The sequence below is a fragment of the Rousettus aegyptiacus genome, unplaced genomic scaffold (genome assembly GCF_014176215.1).
Source record: "Rousettus aegyptiacus isolate mRouAeg1 unplaced genomic scaffold, mRouAeg1.p scaffold_m13_p_12, whole genome shotgun sequence".
NCBI lineage: Eukaryota > Metazoa > Chordata > Mammalia > Chiroptera > Pteropodidae > Rousettus > Rousettus aegyptiacus.
Genome location: NW_023416287.1, coordinates 56323505 through 56351229, shown reverse-complemented (window position 1 = coordinate 56351229; position 27725 = coordinate 56323505). Strand labels below are relative to the sequence as shown.

General features: G+C 33.8%; 1 protein-coding gene and 1 pseudogene across 1 annotated transcript in view; both read right to left on the bottom strand.

Moving 5' to 3' along the window:
• Positions 1-27725, bottom strand: part of MIB1 (mindbomb E3 ubiquitin protein ligase 1) — a 117756-nt gene that overhangs the window by 47029 nt on the left and 43002 nt on the right. The window contains exons 7-10 of the mRNA XM_016162983.2: positions 16502-16685; positions 13490-13634; positions 11766-11899; positions 7799-7906 (exon numbers count right to left, since the gene is read on the bottom strand). Of these exons, the coding sequence (XP_016018469.1) occupies positions 7799-7906; positions 11766-11899; positions 13490-13634; positions 16502-16685 (571 nt within the window). The remainder of the gene's footprint in view (positions 1-7798; positions 7907-11765; positions 11900-13489; positions 13635-16501; positions 16686-27725) is intronic.
• LOC118610451 lies at positions 10047-10165 on the bottom strand (annotated as a pseudogene).

Sequence of the window (27725 nt, the reverse complement as noted above, 5' to 3'; positions counted from 1 at the left end):
AGATGAAGAAGTACCTTATGAAGGTACTGTCTTTATGTCATACTACATCTCAAATTTTAACACTCAGAAATAAGCATGCTTTAAGACTTTCTTCAGGGCAGTGATTCCCAAACCACAATGCAGATATTAAAAGTAAAACCACTCATGCAGGAGTCCACAAAGATTTGACAATCATTCTGGAAAAGGTAGGAAACCACAACCCAGGAGTACTTCTTTTACCTTACTAATATTCCAGGCTAAACCAGGTTATGAGTTTTTGTTACCTACCTTGAGGATAAAACACTACCACATGAAAGTTTTAATATTCAACTCTTGTACCTCTGAGCAACATATTTATACATTCCAGAAAAAAAGCTTTTTACCAAAAAAATGTTATGTATATATGTGTATCACTAACCTTTCTAGTAATATATTTCAATATTTCAGAAACTTATTTTTAGGATTTTCCTAACCTTTAATCTGAATTTCTTTGTTACAATTTTTAAATCTATCTAGGGTACTCCATCCATTAAAAAAGGCAACATCAATCCACTAACACTCGCTGAATTAAAAACAGGTACTATTTATAGTGTGCACCATATACTTAGGGCTGTTAGAAAATTATTAGTGAAACACTTTTATGGAGGTCCTATCAACAATTTAAGTAAAACAAAAAACTAAAAAACTTAAAACCCTTATATGTCAAAAAGAAATACAAATAAAATTTAGAGATTTTGGAAAATACATGCACACACTGGAAAACAACAATTAATTTTATTTCCAGGTTTTTCTTCTAAATTAGAAAACCTTAGTTGTGCAAAGACCTTAATTTACAGACTTTATTGCCTTTTTCTGAAGTTATCGTAAGTATTCCAAATAAACCTAAAACATACACCTCATCCTTCCATCTCTGATACTAACACCAAAATAAGATCATAAGGAGAACATTACAGCAAACCTCCAAAAGGTTATGTAATTAAACTAAAACTAATCTTGGTTCTTTCTACCCTCTTGCCCTCCCCTCTTTCCTCTCAACACTCCAAAACCTGTTCTTGTTCCAGTCTTCCCTATCTTAGCTGATAGAACCAAAGACCATAGGTCAACAAAATCAGTATCTGTAGGTCATGCTCACCGACTTCCCTGAGCAGTACCCCTATGTGCAAGCACCAAATTCTACAGCTTTTACTCAATTTATGCTCTTATCTATTTACTGCTCACCCTTCCACCACTTTATTCTTACCCCAATCTATTCTTCACACAAAGATAGAATTCTCTCTGTAAAACACACAATTTATCTATAGACTATTCCAGACTCATCTGCTGCCTTGGTTCCCTCACATATAAAACTCTAATTATCAAGTTATTTGACCCAATATGATCATATGTTGTTCCCAGACTTCGATGCTTATTTATTACCTCATTGGTTTGAAAATAGACATCCTTTAAAAATCTGCTCAAGCACTCTCCTATAAAACTTCTTGACTCTCACAAAATAAATTAATCTCTCCTTCTATTATCTCACTTACCGCATTGTAGTATAATATTTGTTTCCAAATTTTTTATTTTTATTTGACTCTGAGCTTTTGCGGGGCTACGATTGTGTCTTAATTATCTTTATTCCCAGGATGTACCATAATACCTACTAACTACTAAGGACCAAAATGGTTGTTGAATTGAATCTTTAATATGCCTTAGTAACAGTTATGTTTTTTAATAATTTCTAAAAATACAAACAACATTTACCATCTTAACCACTTGAAGTGTATAGTTCAGTGACATAAAACACATTCATATTGTTGTGAACCCATCACTACCATCTATCTCCAGAACTCTTTTCACCTTGCAAAACTAAAATTTTAAACACATTACAATAACTACTCATTCTCCCTATCCCCAGCTTCTGGAAACTATCATTCTGCTTTCTTTCTCTATGACTGTTGATTACTCTAGGTACTTCATTTAAGTGGAATCATACAGTATTTGTCTTTTTGCAACTGGCTTATTTCACTTAGCATAATGTCCTCAAGGTTCATTCACATTGTAGCATGAGTCAGAAATTCTTTCCTTTTTAAGGCTGCATAGTATTCCATAAATATTTTGTTTAGCTATTCCTATATCAATGGACACTTGAATTGTTTTCAAGTTTTAGCTACTGTGAATAATGCCGCTATGAACATGGGTGTACAAATACCTCTTCAAGGCTCTGCTTTTAGTTCTTTTGGGTAAGTACCTAGAAAAGGAATTACAGGATCATATGATAAATTCCATTTTTAATTTTCTGACAAACTATTATACTTCTTTCCACAGCAGCTGTACCATTTTATGTTCCCATAACAGTTAACAAGGGTTCTGATTTCTCCACTTCCTCAACATTTATTTTCTGATTTTTTGATAGTAGTCATCCTAATGGGTGTGAGATGTATCTCACTGTGATTTTAATTTGTATTTACCTAACCATTTGTGATGTTCAGCATCTTTTAATGCACTTACAGACCATCTATATATCTTCTTTGGAGAAATATCTATTCAAGGCCTTTGCCCAACTGTTTTTTGTTGAATTTTCAATTTTCTATATTTTCTCTATATACTTGAGTCTTCTATATGTAGTTCTCCATCAATCCCTTCTCAGACATATGATTTGCCAATATCTTCCCCATTCTGTACCATTGCCTTTTTACTGTTGATAATTCTTTGGTGTACAGAAGTTTTCAATTTTCATTAAGTCCTTTTTGTCTATTTCTTCTTTTGTTGCCTGTGCCTTCAGTGTCATACCCAACAAATCATAGCCAAATCCAATGCTGTGAGCTTTACTCTGTCTTCTAAGAATTTTGAAAATTTTATTTCTAAGAATTTCTTACTTTTAGCTCTTAAATTTATGCCTTTGATCTATTTAGAGTTAATTTTGTATGAAATGTTAAGTAAGGGTCCTACGTCATTCTTTTGTACATGGATATCCAGTATTCCAAGCACTATTTGTTGAAAAGACTGTTCTTTCCCCACTGAATTGTTGTGGCACTCTGGTCAAAATTCATTGACCATATATATGGAAGCGTTTATTTCCGAGCTATTTTATTCCATTGGTTTGAATGTCTGTTTTTATGCCAGAACCAGTGTTTTTGTTACTGTAGCTCTGTGGTAAGTTTTGAAATTAGGAACAGTAAGTCTTGCAAATCTATCCTTTTCCAAGCTGGTTTTGGTATGGGGTACCTTACAACGATATTGACTTTTAAGATGGATTTTTCTATTTCTGTAAAAAACATCATGGGATTTTGATAGAAATTACACTGAATATGCAGATCACTTCGGCTAGTATTGACATCTTAACAATATTAATTCTTCCAATTCGTGAGCATGGGTTACATTTCTATTTACTTATATTAATTTCTTTCAGCCGTAATCTGTAATTTTCATTTTACAAGTCTTTCATCTCTTTGGTTAAATTAATTCTTAAGGATTTTATTCTTTTTGATGCTATTATAAATGGAGTTGTTTTCTTATTGTTCTCAACAGATTGTTCACTGTTAGTGTACAGAAATGCAACTGGCTGTGTTGACTTTGTATCCTGCTACTTTGCTGAATTTCTTAATTAGTTCCGAAAGTGTGTGTGTGTGTGTGTGTGTGTGTGTGTGTGTGTGTAATCTTTAGGCTTTTCTACATGTAAAATTATATCATCTGCAGGGATAATTTTATTTCTTCCTTTCCAATGTGGATGCCTTTTATTTCTTTTTCTTGCCTAATTGTTCTGGCTAGGACCTGAATTAACATAGATCTCCAAGAACTATGGATACTAATTCCTAGAGCCATTTCTGAGTCATGAGTTGTTTTTAGAAAAGAATTTTCTTAAACTAACCGATCTTAAAGCCCACTTGCCCTTTCCTTCTCAGTTTTACAGTTAAATGTTTCTACAGTTTTGTTTTTATTAACTAGATAAGCAGAATCAGGTAGAATTAGCATCTGTTTCTAGAGAAACTGTACTAACTTCTACCAGTTGGAAATAAATGTTTAATAGGAACACTCAAACACAGGTAATAACATCTTAAATTCCCAGGGTATTGTATACTATAAAAGGTTATCTTAAATTATTCCCCTTACTCCATACCCCAACTCTTTAAGTTATCATAGATGAAGAAGCTGAAACTATACCAATCAAACCTTTGCCCAATATTATAAACAATCATTAAAACTTGTTTTTTTGACAGTCTAATATTGTTCCCTACTATTAATTCACTCCATTAAAAAGTTTTCATTAACTTTAAATGATAAAACCACCTCGTTTCCTGATAATTTCAGCATATATTTATATTGTATTTGAAAACTTATTGTAAAGGGCGCACTTTTTAAAACTGGTCTTCCACTCAAACTTCCACATCTCTACTATTACACTTCATTAGTAGGGAAAAAAAAAGTACTGAGTCCCTGAAGGATCCAAAATTAGCTCATCTATATCAACATACCTAAGATCTCACAGTTCTCAGTGCCTTTACATTAAGAAGGAAACAGAATGTAATCCTACTGTACTCAGTAAGCCAAACATGGAGAAAACCAACTTTTTAAAACAGCTGAGTTTTCCCAGGTAAAATAGGGGGAAAGAAATCTTATTATATATGCAAAAGGTATGATATACTCAGCCATAAGAAGAGATGAAATACTGCCATTTTCAACAACATGGACAGACCTTGAAATAATCATACTAAGCAAAATAAGCCAGACAGAAAAAGTTGAAAATCACGTGATATCACTTATATGTGGGACATAAACCTAAAAGAAACAAATGAACAGGACAAACAGACATTCATGGACATGGACGATGGACTAGTGGTTACCAAAGGGGAGGGAAAAGGGAGAAGGTAGATGGGGGAAAAAAATTTTAATAATTTCTTCAATTAAATAAATAAATTTTAAAAAAATAATTAAATGCCTTGCAATGTGAAGTCCCAACTATCAACTATTCAACTTTGCAGTTGTGGCACGAAAGTCACGACTATCAACTATTCAACTCTGCAGTTGTAGCAGAAAAGCACACAATAAACAAATGAATGGGTGTACTGTGTTCCAATAATACTAATAAACAATACAACTGGAGATCTGAATTTACCTTGCAGGCTATAGTTTGTGACCCAATTTATACTATCTTGAGCCCACTTCCTAATGCAGAGTTCAAAAAAATAAAGATTACAGAATGAGATAACTAGAAAAGAAACATATTCTTTATTCTTCAACTAACCTCAAAACTTTTAATAAAACTAGATTTTTAAAAATTGTTAATTGTTAGTTTTTACGGTATGCTAAAGATATAATAAAGTTTTTTTTTTTTTTAAGAGCACTTACCTTTTATGACACATACTAAAATATTTACAGATGAAATAATATGAGATCTGGAGCTGCTTCAATTTAATCTAGCAGAAGTGAGATGTAAGGGGGTACAGATAAGACAAAATTGGTCAGAAAAATAATTAAAGTGGGGTAATGGACACATAGGATTCATTATACTATTCTCTCCACTTTTATAAATGTGTTAAATTTCCAATAATAAAACAGTTAATGACAAATCACTTTATAAAGAAGCTGGTAAATGATGAATCCTAAATTTAAGTGCATTAGCGAAATTAAGTATTTTCTCCATCTTTTAAACCAGGGTTTCTCAACTTGAGCACTTTCTTTGTTGTGGGAGCTGTCCTGTGCACTGTAGGATGCTTAGTAACATCCTCTCTTTCTAGCCATTAGATGCCAGTAGTACTCCCAACTCCCCCAATGAACTGTGACAATCAAAAATATCTCCAGACATTTCCAAATGTACCCTGATGGGCAAAAAATGTTCTGAGAACCACTGTTTTAAATAAACTATATTACTGTTTATAATAAGCAATGTTAATTCTTATATTTTAGGAAAATTAAGACTTTGATAAACTTTTATTTTAGTCATAGATGATAAATCATATTTATATTTTAATGCAATTTTTAAATGTAGTTTTTCCTTTACCAACTGGGAAATTGTGTTATTAATTTAATCTTATATGTAAACATTACTTTCTCACACTATTTCTACAAATTACATTTGCCTATAGTGGTTTTAAAAACAGAAAATGCACAGAATGGAAATCCAAACCTTACTGCTCTAGGAAGTTTTCAAACTGAAAAATAAATTATTTATAAATACCTATCCTACCGAGCCTCACTCCAACTCCAATCTTACCATGTTTTTAGTATTAACTAACCCACCTGTTTTGTATTTGAGTTTAAAGCAATAAGAAGCCTACTCTTGAAAAACAATGCCAACTTCATTACCAACCCCACAGCTGCAGCTCCCCATTCTGCATAGCCAGCCTCTAAGGTGAACAAGGAGTCTTTAGAAACACAAATTTATGGATAGGCTCTATGATGTCAGGTTTAGTATTTAAATTCTCAATCAGAAAGCATACTTTTAAAAAAATTAGGCAAAAAAGAAATTTGGTTTTTCAGTCTCTTGCCTTATTATAATCAGAAGGGCTTTGATATTTTAGTAGTTGCTGCTATTGTAGTTTCTGGATTCATTAAATAAAAAATAGAATATTCAGCTCAAGAAATTTCATTGCATTTCCCCAGACCAGACTAAAACAAAAACAAAATAAAGTAATTGCCTACCATTTACAGAATAATTAAGTCTTTCTTGCATTACCAAAAACCCTTATAATATAAACTGAGTCCTAAATTCACAGCCGAAAAAATGTGACTTAAAAATTACTACTGTAAAAGCAAAATCAAATTACATAATCTCATTCATAAAGACATCACAGCAATAAAACTATCCTATAGTTTACAGACATCTAATAGGTGAATTTAAAATTCAAGCTCTTTTTATGCAAAAGAAAATTTCAACATCAAAGATGACTTATTTACATCTACAACACCAGTGGCTCTTTAGTAGCTCTCCAACAACTCAAAATACATAAAATTAAAGAAAGAAGAAAAAATAATGTCTGACTTATTTTCTCAAATGTGTATTAAAATTTTATTAGTAAAAACCACCTGGTCCACCAATTTGGCCTTCAGAAATTCAAGTCCTTAGTAAGATTCCTTAGATGGAAGTGTCATCTGGGCAAAACTGCAACATTTTGCCTAGTGTAAATTTGAAAGAATTTGACTTATTCTTAAGTAATCTTGTACAAGACTGAAACTAATGTAATTCTAGTATCTTTTTAAAGTAATGGTTATAACTATAACAAAGAAAGCCATCCTTCACATTACTCACAGATTCTCAACTGAAATTCCAATGATAGCAAAAAAATATTTCCCTTTGTAAGAATATACTCTAAATTAAATTAAGCATAAACATACACTTAAGAGTGATAAACATACATTGTAAAATCCCAAAGATCCACATTAAGGTCAAGAGACAACAAAACTAAACAAATTCTAATATACTGGTCCCCTTATGAGAAAAGTTTTAAAAAATTAAGGCCTTGAGTGTCACAAATTAGGAAAGTTCTTGAAGCACATGATGTATATTCCCCTTCCCTGAGATCTATAATCCTTTCCCTCAACTTCCCCAATATGATTCCTGGTTGAACCCAAACAGGCTCCCAACCGCATAGTGGTACTACCATAGTAAAGGGAAACTCAACTCCCATCTTCACCTGGGGTTATGCCCAGAATGTTGAAGGATCACAGGAAAACAAGAAATGCTTCAAGTTGTCTTTTGTCAAATTTTTCTTTTCAACCAGAAGAGTCTTAGGTGAATATTAAATTTCAAGAATGAAAACAATCTACCTCATGATATAGAAGTACCATTTCTAGGGCATTAATTTTTACTTAAAATATTTTTCAGGCTTAGTTTAATTACCTCTGCTTCTACATCCACATTTTGCTTCAAAAGTAACTTCAAAATGTCAACATGCCCATTCTGACTAGCAGCTTGCATAGCTGTGTGGCCAGCACATTGTCCATTCACCTAAATTAAAAAAATGATAAAAGAAATATCACAAATCAGAACAAGCCTACACACACACACACACACACACGTAATATAGTGTATAGATTTAAATCTAGCTCATTATATAATTCTATAAAAATAATTTAGTTTGCTATCCCATATGTTCTAGAACAGATCACCAGAAGCTGTTCTCTCTCATTTAAAGAAGAGATGCAAGCACTTTCTTAAAATAAAATGAAAGTTCCATTGTTCAAAGAGCTATGAAAGTACACTTTAGCAATCTGCAAAGTTGAAGAAAGGGAGCAGGAGGACAAAGGAACATTAGTTATGTTAATTTTGTATATTTAATTCTATTTGGATTATTAAATCTCAAAGCCTATTTTAAAAAGTAATAACTTAAATGGAAAACTTTTCAAAAAAATAGTCTACTACAATATAAATAAATTTAATTCTACATACATACCGAATACCAACTATAAGCAAACTACCATGAAAGATATATATAAATGAATTACCAGGATAGCTATATATGACTATTCTATTAGAAAGCAGTAAATTCCAACCTTTTCTTCATTTCAGATGTTGTGTAAATGCATAATTTACCCATGAACATACCCAAGGCTAAGTGCAGTTCTTTAATTCTACCACATTCACTCCCATCCACAAAACCATGAAAGACCAAACGTTTGTATCCTGTCCCCCTGAGACTACACTAAAAAGAGAGTAGAATAACTTTAAAAATAAAAAAAACTACAAAGATCAGGAGAAAGGGAGAGCTAACAACAGAAAACAAGAAAAAGCAACACATTTTTGAAAAAGAGAAAGCAGACCAAGAAGTTTTAATTAACTTTATAGAAAAAGACAAAGCCTGGGAACATCAGACAAACTCAAAACCTGTGAATACAAGCACATCAGAAGGCTAACAAGAGAAGCCCCAAGTATACATCTGATGTGCAATGGCCACACTCTAAGTCCACTCCTAGAACTTAAGAACAGGATGCCAGCAGCCATGCACCTAGGCTCCAAACAGAAAAAAGAGGTCTCTTCCCTCAAACGACTGAATAGCCATAGAAAGCAGACCTCTACGTGACGGCATCTACAGAGATCTCCAAAAGCTCCATACATACAAGCACCATAATGCAAAGTCAGTCATCAAGTCCTGTACAGGTGAAGAGAGTTACCAATCAGCTTTTCGATGTCTCATTCGGATATGAATAGACAACCAAGGATCAGAGATTTGAGGAGTACCTCAAGTACAAAATAATAATAATAATAATAATAATAATTTTTTAAAAACCAAAGAAAAGAAATGACTCTGGAAGAAACAAATGGAGAGGAAAAAAATAACTTCAATTAGAGACATTCGAGAATTCTTTAAATCTAAAAGGTCAAAATCAGAGTTTGGAGAAACATGGCAGAGTGAGAGATGTCCCCAGATCTCTCCTCTTGAAACAATAAGCTGAATATCTAAAACTCAACAAAATATACCCAACCTGCACACCAGTATGTCTGAGCATGGGTTCTGGGGATAAGAGCTACCACAGATTTAAAGGTAATAAACAACTTTAAACCTAAAATAAACAAACAAACAAATAAAGTCAAAATCAAGAGGATGATGCTATGAAAACAGAAAAGCTAAAGGAAAGAAAAATCCCACTATAAGAGCTGGAAAATGGGTAGCTATGAAGCAAGAGACCCTTGTTTTTCAATATTGAGGTCTTTTAAAATGTATATCCTTATATATTTATTTGTGTTACAAACAACCATACCTCAATAAAGCTTAAAAAAAAAAAAACGGTTTCAGCAATTAAAGATGGAGTTTTTAATTAAAGATGTGTTGTATTTATTTTCATTACCTTATGACATCTTACTGAGACAAGAGTAAAGTTTTATTTTCTTTTAAGCAACAATTGACAAAGATAATTAGAACTAGCAAAACAGAAACCACACACACAGACACACTTACACATATACAGTAACCTGGAAAGAGATCTAAACCTCCTGCGAGGAAAAAAAAAAAAAAAGCCTAGAAGCAACCCTTTTGCCCAAAAGGTTCAGAATTAATGACCTCTGAAAATGGAGATATGGGGGGGGGGGGTGCTACACACAAAAACATTGGTTGACAGTCTGTCTGTCTGTCTATCTATCTATCTATTTATGCCTACAGCACCCAGTCTTCCTAGGTGGTCTCCCATCCAAGTACTAACCAAGCCTGACGCTGCTTAGCTTCCGAGATCAGACAGGATCAGGCTTGTTCAGGGTGGCATGGCTACAGACAGCTGACAGTCTATTTAAAAAGCATTTATACTCCTGGAATCCCCCACTCTACACAGTTGAACTACTGCTCTATCCTCATACTAACAGAAACATGAAAGTTTATTCTCTGGAAAGGGTAAAGGCTCCTTAGCCTATAGAAAGCAGGCACTGTAGGGTGGGGCGAAGTACTAAAAATAGAACTTTTATGTGAATATTTATTTACAGGCTGACTGCTGAGAATCCAGGCCCTGTTCCCTTAATCTGTATTCAAAAGGTTGGCAGCCAGGTTTATACCTAGCAGGTAAATAAAGAGATCTTTCTGGGGAGTCAGACCAACCCAAGAGAAAAGATCTAACAACCAATACCCATGAACAACTCAAGGAAACCAACCAGATCACCCTATAAGTGAAGTCCAGAGCTGACAAACACAAACACAAACAAGAGCTTCCAACAAGCCTTGTATTGTTCACTTTTATAGATAAATAGACAACCAAGGATCACCAGACACTAAGGAATGGCCTCCAACATGAAAGACTTGTTTGGAAGAGGTTAAAAAGGTGAAAAAAGTTGCCTCTGAAGAATGGAAAAATAAGGTCGAAGATGTAGTTTTTCATTAAAAATCTTGTATAACTATTTTTTCCTTTTTTAGAATGTATGACATTGTTAAAAAAATAACTGAGATAAATTAGTAATTAAATGAAAAATTAAGTATAATAAAATGTATATCTGCTTGACTGAATAGAAAAGAAAACTGACTATATTTCAAACACAAAAACATAACATCTGAAATAAGTTATTTGTTATGTCTCACAACCAATCAAGAAACTACTATGCTGTGCTGCTGCAATTGGTCTCTCTCAAATAAACCTAAAATGCTACATGAGCTCATAGGAATAAGATGTTTATACTTATAATTATAGATCTGATCTTCTTCCAACTGCCTAGTGTACCTACATACAAAGATGTAGCAACAAAAGCCCTTGCAACACAGTGACAATGATTCAAACTGCCACTCCACTTATAACCTCTTGGCCAGCACTGAACACATTGGTGCCAGCATGGTAGCAATGGATGACTAAGTGAGAACCAAAATGGCCCATTTAAAATATGGCTTATGTGAATGGTAAAATTACAACATAAAATATTAAGATTGACAAAGTACATGACCTTGAATTCTTCTGTTATAAACAGTGAAACAGTCAACTTTTACAGGGAGAGTAAAAAGTTTAGACTAAATATTTTTAAAAGGATAGAAAATTACTTATAAAATTTGCTAAAACATATTTAAAAGACATGATGACAAAATTACATAAGAAAAATTCACTGAATTTCCAAAAAGGACACTAATCACCTAAAAAACAAAATGTGAATTTTGTTAATCATAAAATAGTCACTGTTAAAATAAGAAAATATCAATATTTTTTAGACATGCACACTTAAAAATGATGGCTCGTGTCTTCTTTAAAATACCTCAGAAAAACAAGAAGGACTAGGTGAAGCACATGTGGCAAAGTCCTAATAATTACTGAAGTAATATGGCAAAATCTAAATAATTGTTGAAGAAGTATAAGGTTCATTATACTATTTGTATATTTTTCAAAATAATTTTTAAAATGCTCACATCTACATCTGGTCTTTTTAGCAAATCTTCCACTTTAGCAACATCTCCATTGGCAGCAGCCTTAACTAATTCTTCATTGAGGTCACCAGATTCTTGGGTTTCAAATAATTTCTTCAGAAGTTGGGAGAGTCTTTCTGTAAAGCATCAAACAAAGGTGCTAAAAAAAAGGAGAATCTCAAACCTTAACCACTAATAGACAAGCATTACCTATATGCCTGTAATACATACTTTTCCTTTTGTTCTATCATTAAGGTTATTTTTGTACAGATATTACCCATGCAAGTTATAATTACTATCATATAAAGCTGCATTAAATTTGAGCCCCTACGTATTCCCAGTTTTCTCTAATTCATGTATTTCAAATTAAATTTTCAGAAAAAAAAAGTTACATACAAATAATAATTCAAGATTTAGAAGTCATAACAAAGATATCAGAAACAAACACATTCTAATGGATACACAAGGGGAGTACCATAATGATACAAATTTCCTTTCAGGTTTTAAACATACCACACTGACTCTCTGAGCTCAATGCTACAGACCTAAGAGTAAATCAACAGATCGATGATTATGATCCCTATAATATCAGAGGAAATATTTTAGGGACAAACCAATTTTCAGTTGAAAATGGACATCTGCAAGTGTTAATAACATACTTCAAAGGGGTCATTGATCGGTTTTGACTAAAACAAGAAAGAACCAGGGATTTATATAGACTGGTTCATAAGGTATTTTTTCTAAATAGCATTAATCAATAGAGCATCTACCCAGTTCTTCTCAATTACTGGATCTTCTTATTGGAAAGCAAAGAAATCACAAAGTGGGGAAAAGGACCAAAGCCAAGTCCACATTACTTGAGAGTAGGATATTAACTATCCTTTACTCTTCTAATTTGTATGTAGTCAACTTGATGTGATACCATCTAACCTCAAGGTAAAAATAAACACCACCTGATTTAAACTTTAAGCACACTAGTAAATTGTAGTAGAAAAGAGACAGAAGCAGAGGAAGTTAAAAGCAGTACAAAATAAAACTGGAGGTCACTCAATGTTTTCCTTTACTTAGTATTTAAAGTTATGGTTCTACTTTTCTGGATGACATATATACATCAGTAATTTATAATTTGTTGTAGAATGAACTGAGTCTGTGTATATAATACTGGAGCATAAGAAGGAAATACTTTGGGCACGAGTCGACCTAAACGTTTAGCATATTCACATCACAATACAGTTTTCTACTCATTGCAGGATGTATAACTTCTTATTGAATAGTAAAAAATATATATATACATGGCTGATATGTAAAAATATTCAGAAAGAAAGCCATCTGCAATCAATAATGTTGGAAATGAAATGAAAACAGTCTAAGAAAGTGATGGTTCTTTGGCACAAAAGTTTTGACTCTTTTAAAAGAGGAGAGTGTTGAATTTCAGGTATCTTAGATTTGATGTGGAGAAGTCCTTGATATATCCAAGAAAAAGCATATATTTATGGAACTTTTCGAGTGCATACCTCTGCCAGAACAAAGGCTGTTCATTGTATGGGTTGGGGGAGAACTTTTAGTGAAAGTTTAAAAGATAGGTAACATTCAACTGAAGTTATGTGATCTGGGAGAAAACGAGGAACACATACAACATTCAACATTATCTGTATGAGAACTGGGGAATTAGCAAAGGTTCTAATGTAAAACACATTACTTTTAAAGAAACATGAGACAAAACATACCACCAGATGCATTGCTAATGGCTGATCCTGCAGATGCCACCTTAGAAACTGCTGCTGGATTATATGTCCAAGATGTACCACAAACTTCCACCTTTAAGTCACTGTCTGAATAAATCTGTTGTACGCGACCAACTTTACCTAAAGTCTTTAAGAAAAAGTATATTCATGTTTCCAAGTCTAAAGTATATGCCATAAAAACTTTACCAGTTTTTACATGTTTAAATAATTTATTTTACTTTGTTCTTAAAGAAAAAGCTTTTGAAGGATAACAATATTCAACTGATTAGTTTCAAACTTTAATAAGTATTTTTTTAAATATTTCTATAAATAAAACTATACTTCCACAAGAATATAAGAATAATCATGAGTGTCTTTTATTCATAAAAGTTCACAAAATTTTGCTTTTTGATATTCAACCCTTCTTTTTTAACCCCATAAGATATATCTTGAGAACTTACAACACTAGTACAAAATCCATCACCAATCTAGCCTAAAAATATGAAATCTAATTTCTAAAAAAAAATATTTATACCAAAATGGGCTCAAAACTTACATCTATGTTTAAATCCTTTATGGAATCATGCCTTATTCAAAAACCTAAATGTGTAGAAATAATGTGTTTATTTAATATGGAATGAAAAGGGTAATTAGGTATAGAATAATCAGCAATAGCATTTCTTACCATGTGGCAAATGCTTTATATATATTGACTCACCTAATACTATAACCCTGAAAGTTAAATGCTGTTATTAGCCCCATTTCAAACTCAGTTCCAAAACCCATTCTCTTAAGTGCAACAGAATGGCAAATAACAATACTAGAAAATCAGTGAAGAACAGCAATACCTGACTACTACTTTCTAACACAAAGAAGAAACTGCCCTTGATTTATTTTCTTTTTTTGACCTCTCCATAGCATTTGACCCCAACTTCTAGAAACTACTCCCTTGATTTTGGGATGACAGTCTAATCTTTCTGCCTGTTCCATTCTCTACTCACCGGCTCCTTTTCCTTCTTCAAGTCCCTAAATCTGTTCATTCTCCCAAACTTTTATTCCTGCATTTTTACTCTTCTTTCTTGAAACTTTAATCCACTTTGACAACTATCACCTTATATCCAAAGACTCCCAAATATACTTCTCTAGCCCTGTTTACCCCTCCCCTTGCCCCACAACACACATCAATTTTTACTTCTCATTAGACGTATTCACTGGGAATCTTCCATCATATCGAACTCTATGAGGCTGCATTCTTTGTTTCCTCCCTCCTAAACCGTTAGTTACAGAAGATCTCAAACACATAAAAGTAGACAATAGTATATTGTCCTCATGTATCCATCAACCAGTTTTAACAATTATCAGCTCATGGCCAATCTTGTTTTCCCCTACCCACTCTCCAGTCCTATATTATTTTATCATGTAAAATCTTTTAAAAACATATCTACAATACTATTATCAACCTGCCCCAAATTATCAGTAACTCTGTAACATGAAATACTAGCCAGTGTTCAAATTACCAATTGCCTCAAATGATAAAATTTTTAGTTTCTTTAAATAAGGTTCCAAGTATAACTTATACTTTTTCTCTGCAAATTATTTGTTGAAGATATAGGGTTATTTATCCTATGAAGTTTCTTACAATTTGAATTTTGCTAATTGGTATAGTTTAATAGATTCATCTGTCTTTGTATCTGGGAAATGCTAGATCCTTTTAATATGAAATCTTCATATTAAAATCTAAAAATCTTCGTTTGCTTCTTTGAGGCTCGTCTTATTTCCTGTCAAAGAGCTAGAATTAACCATTTCTCCAAAGAGCCTTAGTTCTTTACAGAAGGAAAGGGTATTTCAAGACCATAATCTGAGCACTAAGATTGGTTATTGTTACTGGAATGTTCATTGTTTCTAGGTCTTTTCATGGACGGAGCTACGGGGTTGTTTTGTTTTAAAAGATAAAATAAATCATGAGTTCAAACACTCTTCCAATTCAAATATAAGACTACAGAGTTTTTACATAACCTCTTCTATATTACATCTGTATCTCCTTTTCTCACTCTGATCATTCTGGTTCTCAGGGTCACTGGAGATAACAGAATTAGAATTATCATATAACTACTCTTTTTTTTTTTTGTCATGTTACATAAACAACAATCGTAAAACAACATCAACACTATTGCAATTAGAGTTCTGAAAATTATTTAATATTTCTTTTCCTATGTAGTTCTGTAGTGTACATTCATCCCATAAGGATATAAAGATAAATTACTGTGTTTAAAAATCACCTGGAATTTCCTCTCTGTATGACAATAGGAGACACACTCAGGTTTATTTGTTTCATTTTATTTTCCACTTTTAAAAGTTTCCTTTTCGAATCTGATTGTGTTTTACAATTGTATAAAATACATACATGGTTTCAAATCCATAAAACAAGATATATTCAAGGACGTCTTCCTTCTACTTTGATCCCCTATATCATATTCAACTTTTTATATATGAATACTATTTTAACTTTATGATTAATCTTTCCATTTTTAAAATATAGTTTATATTAAAAATTTATATTAAACTATATTGTCATATTACAATAATAGCCATATACATATATGTGCATGTACATATATACACATTCTCATTTCCTCTTTTAAAAATATTTATATATTGTCTATTAGTCTCCTAGTATGTACAATACTGAAATTAGTCATTCATGTGTTCTTCCACTTACTTTGTATCTCCCCTAATAATTTTAAACAATAATATTTAGTCCCAGTGCCTTATCCGTATTTTACATTTTCCACTAACAGCTCTATCAAAAAATATTAACTGTAGCCTTTTTTGGACCTTCCCTGGCTAATTTAACTGAAATAAATTGAAAAATAAAAGGCTTAAGTATGCCTAGCTACCAAAGAAGAATATAATTCTTAAAGGATTATGCTACTTTCCTTTTAAAATTAAAGTACCTTTAAAAACTACATAAGCATAGTATAATTCCTAATCCAAAACTATTTTCTATATACTTACTGGAAGCATAGCTTCAGCCCATTCTCCGTGTCCTCTTTGTAGAAGTTTAATTCTTTCCAGATCATAACAAACTTGTACAAGATCACCAACTTGAAACTGTGAAGTGCCTCCTTCTGCACCTTGAGCAGCATCCCCACTTCGGACAATATTTGCTTTAGTGAGAACAGCAGGATTGAAGGTCCACCTAAAGATCAAAGCCAAAATTCAAAATGGGTAAGTTTATTTTAACACAACATTTTTTGTTAAACATTGCAGGGTGAAAAGTCTTATAACATAAAGAGTAAAGCAATCCTTTACAATTACGTCCTGAATGATCTTTTCTTTTTATAATTTTACAACATAAATTTGGAAAAAGTCATCATTGTCTTACCACCCTAATATATTTCTGTCTAGATGTATTCTCTTCTGCATGTTTTAAAAAACTGCTATAAAATACACAGTCATTGTCAAAAATTAAAACATTTCAGAAACACATAAAATGTGTGAACTTTGAGAAGGACTATATCTGCCAAGAATTCCTCGTGGTTAACTGAGCCCAAATTCATAACCAGTCTAGCAGCCTTTGCTGATAGAGGCCTCTCATGCACACTGCATAGAAGGGAAAAGCCACAGAGAGCTACCAGCCTCCTGCACTGTGTTCCTGCCTTCTGAGTCAACCCTTATAAAGGAGCTCCTAGTATCTTCTTTTGACCAATGGATTGAGAACTGCCCTGTGCATAAGAGCTGAGTAGCTATTCCTCTTTTGCCTCTATACAGGCCAACAATAACACACAACCCTGCCTAATCGGTACCATGCTATTTGGACCAATCCTATCAGAACTGTGCAATTTGGACTCATTTGCATAAAAATGGACAGATCAGGAACCAGGGCAGGAAAAGTGGCCTGCCCTTTGACTGGGTGGAGCCCACTTTTGGTTTCTACCAGAGGCTGAATTTGTTTCACAAACTGTTCATCTGAATAGTTTTTCCTCTTTCCATATCTCAGAATGGGAATTTCTGCTGACAAACGAAAGTTCCATTTTATACAACATGCCTGGATCATCATTCCCCACCCTACTAGAAATGACTGTTAATACTCTACTGTGTATCCTTGCAGATCTTTTATCAATATGCTGAGTAGCAGTTATAATGTAGAGAGTTTTCTTTTCCATAAATGGAATCATATAATTCTGACTTTTTTCTTCTCAGAGAATGTATCTTGGAAGATTTATTTTTTAATTTCACAGGCATGGATCTACTTATTTCAATTTAATGGCTACAGAATATTCCATAGCATGAAAATACACTAATGTACTTAACCTGCCTCCTACTATCATTTAAAGCATTTCCAAATTTTCACTATCGTAAACAATAAAGAACATCCTTATATGTATATCTTGTGCACATGAGGTCATTATTTCATTAGAGATTCTTAGAAGAACTAATCAAAGCATGTATTTGTTTACAATTCTGATAGAGCCAAACTGCTCTGCAAAGAGTACACCATTTCCCCATACCATTGCCAATCTCATAAAAATAGTATTTAGTTTTAATTTGTCATGCTTGGGCATTTTACATGATTGTAATCACTGTAGCAAAACAAATTTGGAATCTAATTTCTTTCCTATACATAAGCATTTTTCTGTGCTGCTATCATTTTCATAATGACCATTTTTTTGACTACTTAATATTTCATTAAATACTTGTACCAATGTGTAATACATTTCTCCTAGTTCCAAATGGCACTCCAAAGAAAAAGTTCCCCAGTCAAATAAATTTTTACAATATAATCATTAGCACATAAAAACTTTGAGAAAGGTCACAACATAAAAATCTGTTTACTAAAATCTGTAACCATGCAAACTTTGCTTTCTAAAGCAACCACAGAAACAAGTGCCTCTGACCAGTTAGGAATAAAAATAAGATGCACAAAATTTTCTTTTCAGTTTTTTCAATCACAATGTCCTTTACCTCATTCAATGTTCCAGAATTTACAAGACCTATTAGGGTGCCTGAACACAGCAGTATTTATTCAAACTGTTCCCTCTGCCTACAGTGTTAACCTGCCTTAGTGAAAACCAAGTTAATCTTTCAAGCTTATTCCAAATGTAATTTTCTCTCTGAAGTTTTCTATCATTTGCCCAGCTGAAATGACCACTCTTCTTTTGTACCTTCAGAAAATCCTGAATATTCACCTATCATAATTACTTACAACACTACAGTAGTTATTTCCGGTTTTACCTATCCAAACTAAAAGAGAATCCCTCCAAAGCAGGAGATCATGTCTTATTGTCGTTTTAATTGCAGCACTAATCCTAGGGCCTAACACAGTACTTAATAAGTTAGTACTTAATAAATTTTTGTTGAATAAAAAGAGATTATTTTCTAGAATTCAAATGTCATTATTACTCTTGACACCATTGCCCAAGAACAAGTTTTAACCAAAAAAGAATTCTGTGAGTAATACTCCTAACTTGTGTTAACCTAACATTTCCAAATAAGGTAATAGTTAACACAAAATATGTTAGTATATGCTAATCCAAACTTAAACTGTTAAGATTTTTTTCTTTTTATTAACAGCTTTGAGATATAATTCACATACCATACAATTCATTCACTTAAAGTATATAATTCAGTGGTTTTTTTTTTTTTGTATATTCAGAGTTGTACAACCAAGCACCACTAATTTTGTTTTCATTGCCACAAAAAGATACCCCCTAATGATTAGCAGTCACTCTGCATTCACTCCCTCCCTAGGCCCAACAAATAGTAATATATTTTGTTTCGATGGATTTGCTTATTCTAGACATTTCATATAAATAAAATAACATTATATGTGAACTGTGGCTGGCTTCTTTCACAGCTCTAATCCTAGGGCCTAACACAGTACTTAATAAGTTAGTACTTATTAGCGTAACGCTTCTAAGATTTATCTATGTTGCAACATTATGCCAGTACTCCAATCCTTTTTATAGCCAAATATAATATGGACATCATATTTTGTTTATCCATTCATCAGCTGACAGACCTTTGGGTTATTTCCACCTTTGGCTGTTATAAATAATGCTTCTACAAATATTCATATACAAGTTTTTGTATAGACAAATGTTTTCACTTCTCTTGGGTATAAACCTCGGAGTGGTCATATGGTGACTATACATAGCATTTTGAGTAATAACTAAACTGTTTTCCATGGCATCTAGACCACTTCACAGTCCTACTATCAATGTATGAGGATTCGGTTCTAATTTTTCTACATCTTCACCAACACTTCTAATTATCTGACATTTTTATTCTAGTCATTCTAGTAATATGAAGTGGTATCTCATTTGTGGTTTTGAATTGATTTTCCCTAATAACTAATAATGCCGAGCATCTTTTCATGAGTGTATAGAATGTGTAGAATAATTTGTGTCATTCCAAAATTAGTATGTTGAAGCTCTAACCCCTAATGTGACAGCATTTGGAGACAGGGCTTTTAAAGAAGTTACTAAGCTAAAATGAAGTCATAAAGGTAATCTGACAGAACTGGTGACTTCAAGAATAGGAAGGGGTACTGGAAATGTCTCTTTCTGAGCATGCACAGAGAAAAGGCTATGTGAGGACATAGTGAGAAGGCAGTCGTCTCCAAGCCAGGAAGTGTTCTCACCGAAACCAAATCTGGTGATGGCACCTTGACCTTAGACTTCTATCCTCCAATCAAATTTCTGTTGTTTAAGCCACCCAGTCTATGGTATTTTGTTATGGTAGCCCTAGCAGACAATATAGTGAGTTTATTAGCCATCTCTATATCTTTGGAAGAATGTCTATTTAAATCCTTTGCCCATTTTTCAACTGGGTTATTTTTTATTATTGAGTTGTAAGACACAAGGTCCTAATCAGACATATAATTCAAAAATATTTTCTCCAATCCCATTCTTTTCACTTTCTTGATAGCTTACTTTGAAACACAGAAGTTTTTAATTTTTATGAAGTCTAATTTATTCATTTTTTCTTTGGCTGTTTCTACTTTAGGGGTCTATATCTAAGAAATCACTGTCTAATCCAATGTCATGAAGATTTATGCCTATGTTTTACTCTAAGAGTTTCACAATTTTAGCTGTGATGCATTTTGACTTAATACTATATAGTGTGTAGCAGGGGTCCAATTTCATTCTTTTGAACGACGATATCTAGTTGACTCATCACTTTTTTTACTGTAGTTTCTTTTTTTTTTAATGAAGGTATAATTGACATTGTTAGTTTCAGGTGTATAATACAATGATTTGTATTTGTATACAATGTCAGTACCATTTGCTGAAAAAGATTATTCTTTCCTGTACTGAACTGTGTTGGACCCTTGTCAAAAATCAACTGGCCTTAAATGCAAGGGCTTATTTCAGGACTCTAAATTTTATTCCATCAATCTACATGTCTATCCTTATGTCAGTAATACTGTAGTTTTGTAGTAAATTTTGAAATCGGAAAATGTGAGTCCTCCAAACTTTGTTCTTCTCTTTCAAATTTTTTTGACTATTCTGAATCCCTTGAATTTCCAAAAGAATTTGAAGCTCAATCTGTCAATTTCTGTTTAAAAAAAAAAAGGCACTAGGATTTTGATAGGAATTGCACTGAATCTGTTGATTAGTTTGGAAAATATTGCCATCTGTTATAGATTGAATTATGTCTCCCAAAATGATATGTTGACATCCTAATCCCTGATACCTCTGAATGTGACCATATTTAGAAACAGGGTCTTTATAGATGTAACCAAGTTATAATGAAGTCATACTGGATTAGGGTAGTCCCTAAATTCAATGAAACAGCTTTTGATCATTTTCTATGTAAAAGATTTCAGAATTTCCATGAGCTCAATTAACTTCCTTCTATGTGTCCCCAGCGTTCTTTCCTTATGGATGGTTAAACTACAAATGTTGGCTTGACAAAAATAAAATAGTGAGCTGAGAGATTATTTATGTCTAAGTATCAAATGATCTCCCTACAACTATCCGAACTTGACTAGAGATTGATTTGAATGCATTTGAAAATAAAATTTGTACCTAAGGGTTAAAAAGGTCATGTGAAGACACAGTGACACACAAACTCACAGGAGAGAAAGCCAGTGAAGACAGAGGCAGAGAAATGAATGAGTGATGCATCTATGAAAGCCAAGAATTGTTAGCAACCAAAAGGTAGGAGAAAGGCATAGAACAGACTGTACTTTAGAGATTCCAAAAGAGCTCAATCTTGCTAACACCTTGACTTTGGACTTCTAGCCTCCAGAATTGGGAAAAAATAAATTACTATTGTTTTAAGCCACCCAGTTTATAGAAATTTGCTACAGCAACCCAAGGAAACTAATACACCATCTAAATAATAATAAATCTTCCAATCTATAAACATGAGATGTCTTTCCATTTATTTTTGTCTTTAATTTCCTTCAACAATGTTTTACAGTTTTCAGTGTACAAGTCTTGTACTTTGGGGGCTAAATTTATTCTAAAGTATTTTATTCCCTGTAATACTATTGTAAATGGAATTGTTTTCTTAATTTCATTTTCGGATTCTTCACTGCTGGTGTACAGAAATATAATTGCTTTTTATATATTGATCTTGTACCCTACAACTTTGCTGAACTCATTTATTAGTTCCAATAGTTTGTGTATTCTTTAGGTTTTTCTATACATAAGATCATGTCACCTGTAAACAGAGATAGTTTAACTTCTTTCTTTCTCTTATGTCTTCCTTTTATTTCTTTTTCTTGCCTAACTGCCCCAGCTAGACTCTCTAAGACAATATTGAATAGAAGTGGGGAGAGTAGACAATCTTGTTCTGTTCCCGCTCTTAAGGAAAAAGCATTTAGTCTTTCACCATTAAGTATTATGTTAGCTGTGGGTTCTTCATAAATGCCCTTTACCAGGCTGAAGAAATTCCTTTCTGGTCTTAGTTTATTTAGAGTTTTTATCATGAAAGTGCTGAATTTTGTAAAACGCTTTTTCTGCACCCCCTCATATGATGTTACAATATTTGAATACAATTAAGAGTTAATTCTACATTTTGGTAAGCAACTAAATGTTAAATTTTCTTATTCCCTATATAACCCCTCTATGTACATGTCAGTAATAAAGTTGAAAATCACTCAATTTAACTACTGCTTTTCTTTAAAATACCATATACATACAAGTAAATTGAATATATTTTGGTCCTTAAGGGCAAATAAATAAAAGGCGTAGGCATAATATCCAAGAAACTCGCAACTTAGAGATCAAATAACCATTTTAATATGTAATAGGAAACCTAAACAGATGAATAACATATGCATAAACAAAGGAAGCTCAATATTTGTAGGATAAAGAGGAGTTAATCTAGAGAAAAAGAAAAGGAGGTAAGGGTGTTCTGTATGGAGGCAATGGCATGTGCAAAGGAACAGAAATGCATGCATTTCTATATTGCTAAGAAGGCACAGTGTGTGCATACATGTCTGTGGCAATAGAGAGCTGTGTTACCAAGAGATAACAACCCTGAAGATATAAGCCAGAGAAGTCCACATGAACGCAGAACTTTTTGCTATACTTGGACCATAAAGATATTCATATAATTCATAAAGATATTCATGTAATTCACACACAGTCTTTTTGTCATTTGTTCCCCTCCACCTTACCAACATATTCTGGATTTTTATCTACCTAGAGCTACCTTTAAAGAGTCTTTAATTATATCATATTATTTGCTTTGTATAGGCTTTTTAATTTTTTTATTTATTTGCTTTATCTACTAAATTTATTTGCCATTACTGAATATTAAAATATTATCACTAACCCCTGAAGCAGTCTATGAGGATGTCACGACCTCCCCCTGACCGCCCCCCCGGCACCACTCAGCCCCAGAGACACCACCAAGGCTGAGTCCAGAGCCCCCGTCTGAGGCATCTGCAGCCCGGATCCATTCCCTTCCCCCTCGTCCCAGGTACGGGCCGGGCAGGCAGCCGTAACAGGTGCCCATTGAAATTACAACTGAATTATAAAATGATCAACATGAAGAATCACCTGAACTCCAACTGATCATAACACCTATGTCTGATAATATAAAGAAGTCACATCAAAGCTGCGGGAACGCCCAGGCTAGAAGTTCAGCAAAACTGAGGTTGTATTAGCCGAATGGACCTTGTCTCCCTGAGATTCCGCTTCATCCAAGCCACAAAGTACCTGCAGCCCATTGACAAGCAGCCTCTTGTGCCCTGTTTGGCTCTGGGGTTGAGCAGTTAGCTCAGACAACAGACCTTGGCTAGTGTAATAAGTGCATTTCAAGGAAAACAGTTGTGGGCAGACCACCGCTGCCTGTATGAGCTGCAATATCCTTGAGGGGATTGCAGGGGTCTGTATTGGCCTGATGACCCTTGGTTCCCTGAGCTCCTGCCCCATCCAATACACAAAGTGCCCAGTGCACACTGATAGGGAGATGCCCCTGCCCTGGTGTAGCGCATTTAGGCCCAGGGTGGACAGCAGCTGACCTTGCTGCAATTGGAGTGGTACAGGGAGCCAAAAAGACAGTGTTGGCAAGTAACCTGACACTGCAGTGGCAGGGGGAAATTTACTGAATAGACCCAGGAGACTCCCAGGGTCCCTGTGGCACCCAACATGTATATTACACAGAGGCTCATCCAGTTTCAGAGACTTACAGCAACTGGCAGCAGTGTCAGGCATTGAAGAGCACTGGTCCCGCTGCCAAACAGGGGATAACCAACCGCTGCCAACAGCATTGTCTTTTCCACTTACATATAGATCCAGCATAGGCAACAACCATCTGCAGATCACTTTGTAGTGCTCACCAGGTAGCCCTGAGCATTCAAAAGCAGCGGCTGACCTTGAACTACGAAGGAGTCCCTCCCAAGGGGCCACAAAACCAACGCATCTGGAGGCTGGCACCAGACTACAATGGAGCAACTCCTGACTAGTCTCTTTAGTGATATACACAAAGGGTGGTTGCAACAAGTACACAAGTCTGCTAGAGCAAAACTAACTCAGTGGGGTCAGCACCCACTGTCGGGAGCCATTTTGAGACATGATGGAAGCCATTATGAGGCACTGAAGAAGTCACGTAGCTAGAAGCCATAACATGGCTACTGAGTTTGCTTAAACAATGGTTCTAGGAAACAAGAAGTTGAGTTACCTTGGCGAGCCTTGTAAATTCACCTTTTAAGGTAACAGAATGTTTTACAACCATGGAGACAGGGATATGTATGATCATATGTAACTGACAAGCATTGTTATAGAAATGTATGGTGTGCTTTGCTATGGTAACGTAGTGATTAATTACGGTATTCAAAAATCACATAAAAAGGCTATGCTAAATAAACTCGGGGCTGCAGCTCTGACTATATTCCCTCCCGGAAAGATCTTTTCTGTGTTCTCTTTTTTCCCTTAGGCTTCACCCCCCTCTTTCAGGTGCTGTTCAATCTCAGCCGACTGGCTCCGGCAACTCACACAACAACTCTTATCCTGAAACAACAGGAAAAAACTCCAGAAAATAAGCTAAATGAAATGGAGGCAAGCAACCTACCAGAGACAGAGTTCAAAATAAAGGTTATAAGGATGCTCAATGAACTTATGGGGAGAATGGATGAGCACAATGAGAACCTCAACAGTATAAAAAAAGGACATAGAAACCATTAAAAAAAAAACAGACTGAAAAGAGGAATAATACTAGAAGGATTCAACAGTAGACTGGACGAAGCAGAAGATGAATAAGCAAACTGTAAGACAAGGCAGCAGAATACACCCAATCAGAACAACAAAAAGAAAAAAGAATTTTAAAAATTGAGGACAGTTTAAGAGACCTCTGGTACAACATGAAGCGTAAAAATATCCAGATCATAGGAGTACCTGAAGAGCAAGAGAGAGAGCAAGAGATTGAGAATCTGTTTGAAGAAATAATGATAGAAAACTTCCCTAACCTGGCAAAGGAATTGGACATACAAGTTCAGGAAGCACAAAGAGTTCCAAACAAGAGGAATTCAAACAGACCTACGCCAAGACACATATAATTAAAATGCCAAAGGTCTAAGACAAAGAGAGAATCTTAAAAGCGGCAAGAGAAAGGAAGCTGGTTACTTACAAGGGTACCCCCATAAGAATGTCATGTCTGTTGACTTTTCAATGAACTTTGCAGGCCAGAAGGGAATGACAAGAAATATTCAAAGTTATGAAAAATGAGAATCTACAACTATGAACACTCTACTCAGCAAGGCTTTTGATTAAAATGGCAGGTGAAATAAAGAGAATGGGAGGTGAGATAAAGAGCTTCCCAGACAGAAAAACCTTAAAGAATTCATCACCAACAAGCCAGCATTACAAGAAATGTTACAAGGTCTTCTGTAAAAAGAGAAAGAATAAAAAAGAAAATAGAAATAACAAATATGAATAATAAAATGGCAGTAACAATGTACCTATTAGTAATCACTTTAGATGTAAACAAATTAAATGTTCCAATCAAAAGACATAAAGTAACTGAATGGCTAAGGAAAACAAAACCCATACATATGCTGTCTACAAGAGACCCACTTCAGATCAAACTCCACTTACAAACTGAAAGTTAAGGGATGGAAAAAGATATTTCACACAAACAAAAACAGAAAAAAAAGCTAGGGTAGCAATACTTACATCAGATAAAATAGACTTTAAAAGAAAGGCTATAATAAGAAACAAAAAAGGGCATTGCATAATGATAAAGGGAGTGATAAATCAAGAGAACATAACGCTAGCAAACATATACGTACCTAACACAGGAGCATCTACATATATAAAGCAATTATTGACTGACATAAAAGGAGAGATCAATAGTAATATACTCATAGTAGGAGATTTTAACACCCCATTGACACCAATGGACAGATCTTCCAGGCAAAGAATCAACAAGGAAATAATAGGCCTAAAAGACACACTAGAACAGATGGACTTAATAGATGTTTTCAGAGCATTTTACCCCAAAGCAACAAAATATACATTCTTCTCAAGAGCACATGAAACATTTTCAAGGACAGAGTACATGTTAGGACACAAATCAAGTCTCAATAAATTTAAGAGGACTGACATCACATCAACCGTCTTCTCTGGTCACAATGGTATGAAACTAGGTATCAACTACAAGAAAAAAACTGGAAAATACACAAACACATGGAGGTTAAATAACATGCTACTAAACAATGAATGAGTTATTAATGAGATCAAGGAAGAAATCAAAAGATATCTAGAGACAAATGAAAATGAAAACACAATGCTCAAAATCTATATAGCGAACACAGTGAAAGCAGTCCTAAGAGGGAAACAAGAAAAAAGCTTAAATAAACAATCTAACTAGAAAGAAACAGCAACAAAGCCCAAAGTGAATACAGGAAGGAAATAAATAATAAAGATCAGAGTGGAAATAAATGAAATAAGAGTCTAGGAAAACAATACAAAAGATTAGTGAAACCAAGAAAAGATAAATAAAATTGACAGACACTTAGCCAGACTCAAAGAAAAAAGAGAGAGGACTCGAATAAATAAAATCAAAAATGAAAGAAGAGAAATAACCACAGACTCCACAGAAATACAACAGATCATAAGAAAATACTATGAGCAATTATTTGCACAAATTGGACAATCTGGAAGAAATGGACACATTTCCAGAAATATATACTCTCCCAAGACTGCGTTAAGAACAAACGAAAAATCTAAATGGACTAATTACCACCAATAAAATAGAATCAGTAATCAAAACCTCTCAAAAAACAAGTCCTGGACCAGATGGCATCACAGGTGAATTTTACCAAACATTCAAAGAAGAAGTATCACCTATTCTTCTCAAACTATTCCAAAAATTTCAACAAGAAGGAAGGCTCCCTAAATCCTTTTATGAGGCCACCATTACCTTGATTCCAAAACCAGACAAAGGCATTACAAAAAAAGAAAACTATATGCCAATATCTTTTATAAACATTGATGCAAAAATCCTCAATAAAATATTAGCAAACCGAATTTAGGAATACATTAAAAATATCATACACCATGATCAAGTTGGATTTACTCCTGGGATGCAAGGTTGGTACAATAACTGCTAATCAATTAATGTGATATACCACATTAACAAATCGAAAGATAAAAACCATATAATCATATCAATAGATACAGAAAAAGTGTTCGACAAAATCAAGCTTCCATTTATGATAAAAACTCAGCAAAGTGGGACCAGAAGGAACATACCTCAATATAATAAAGGCTATATGTGA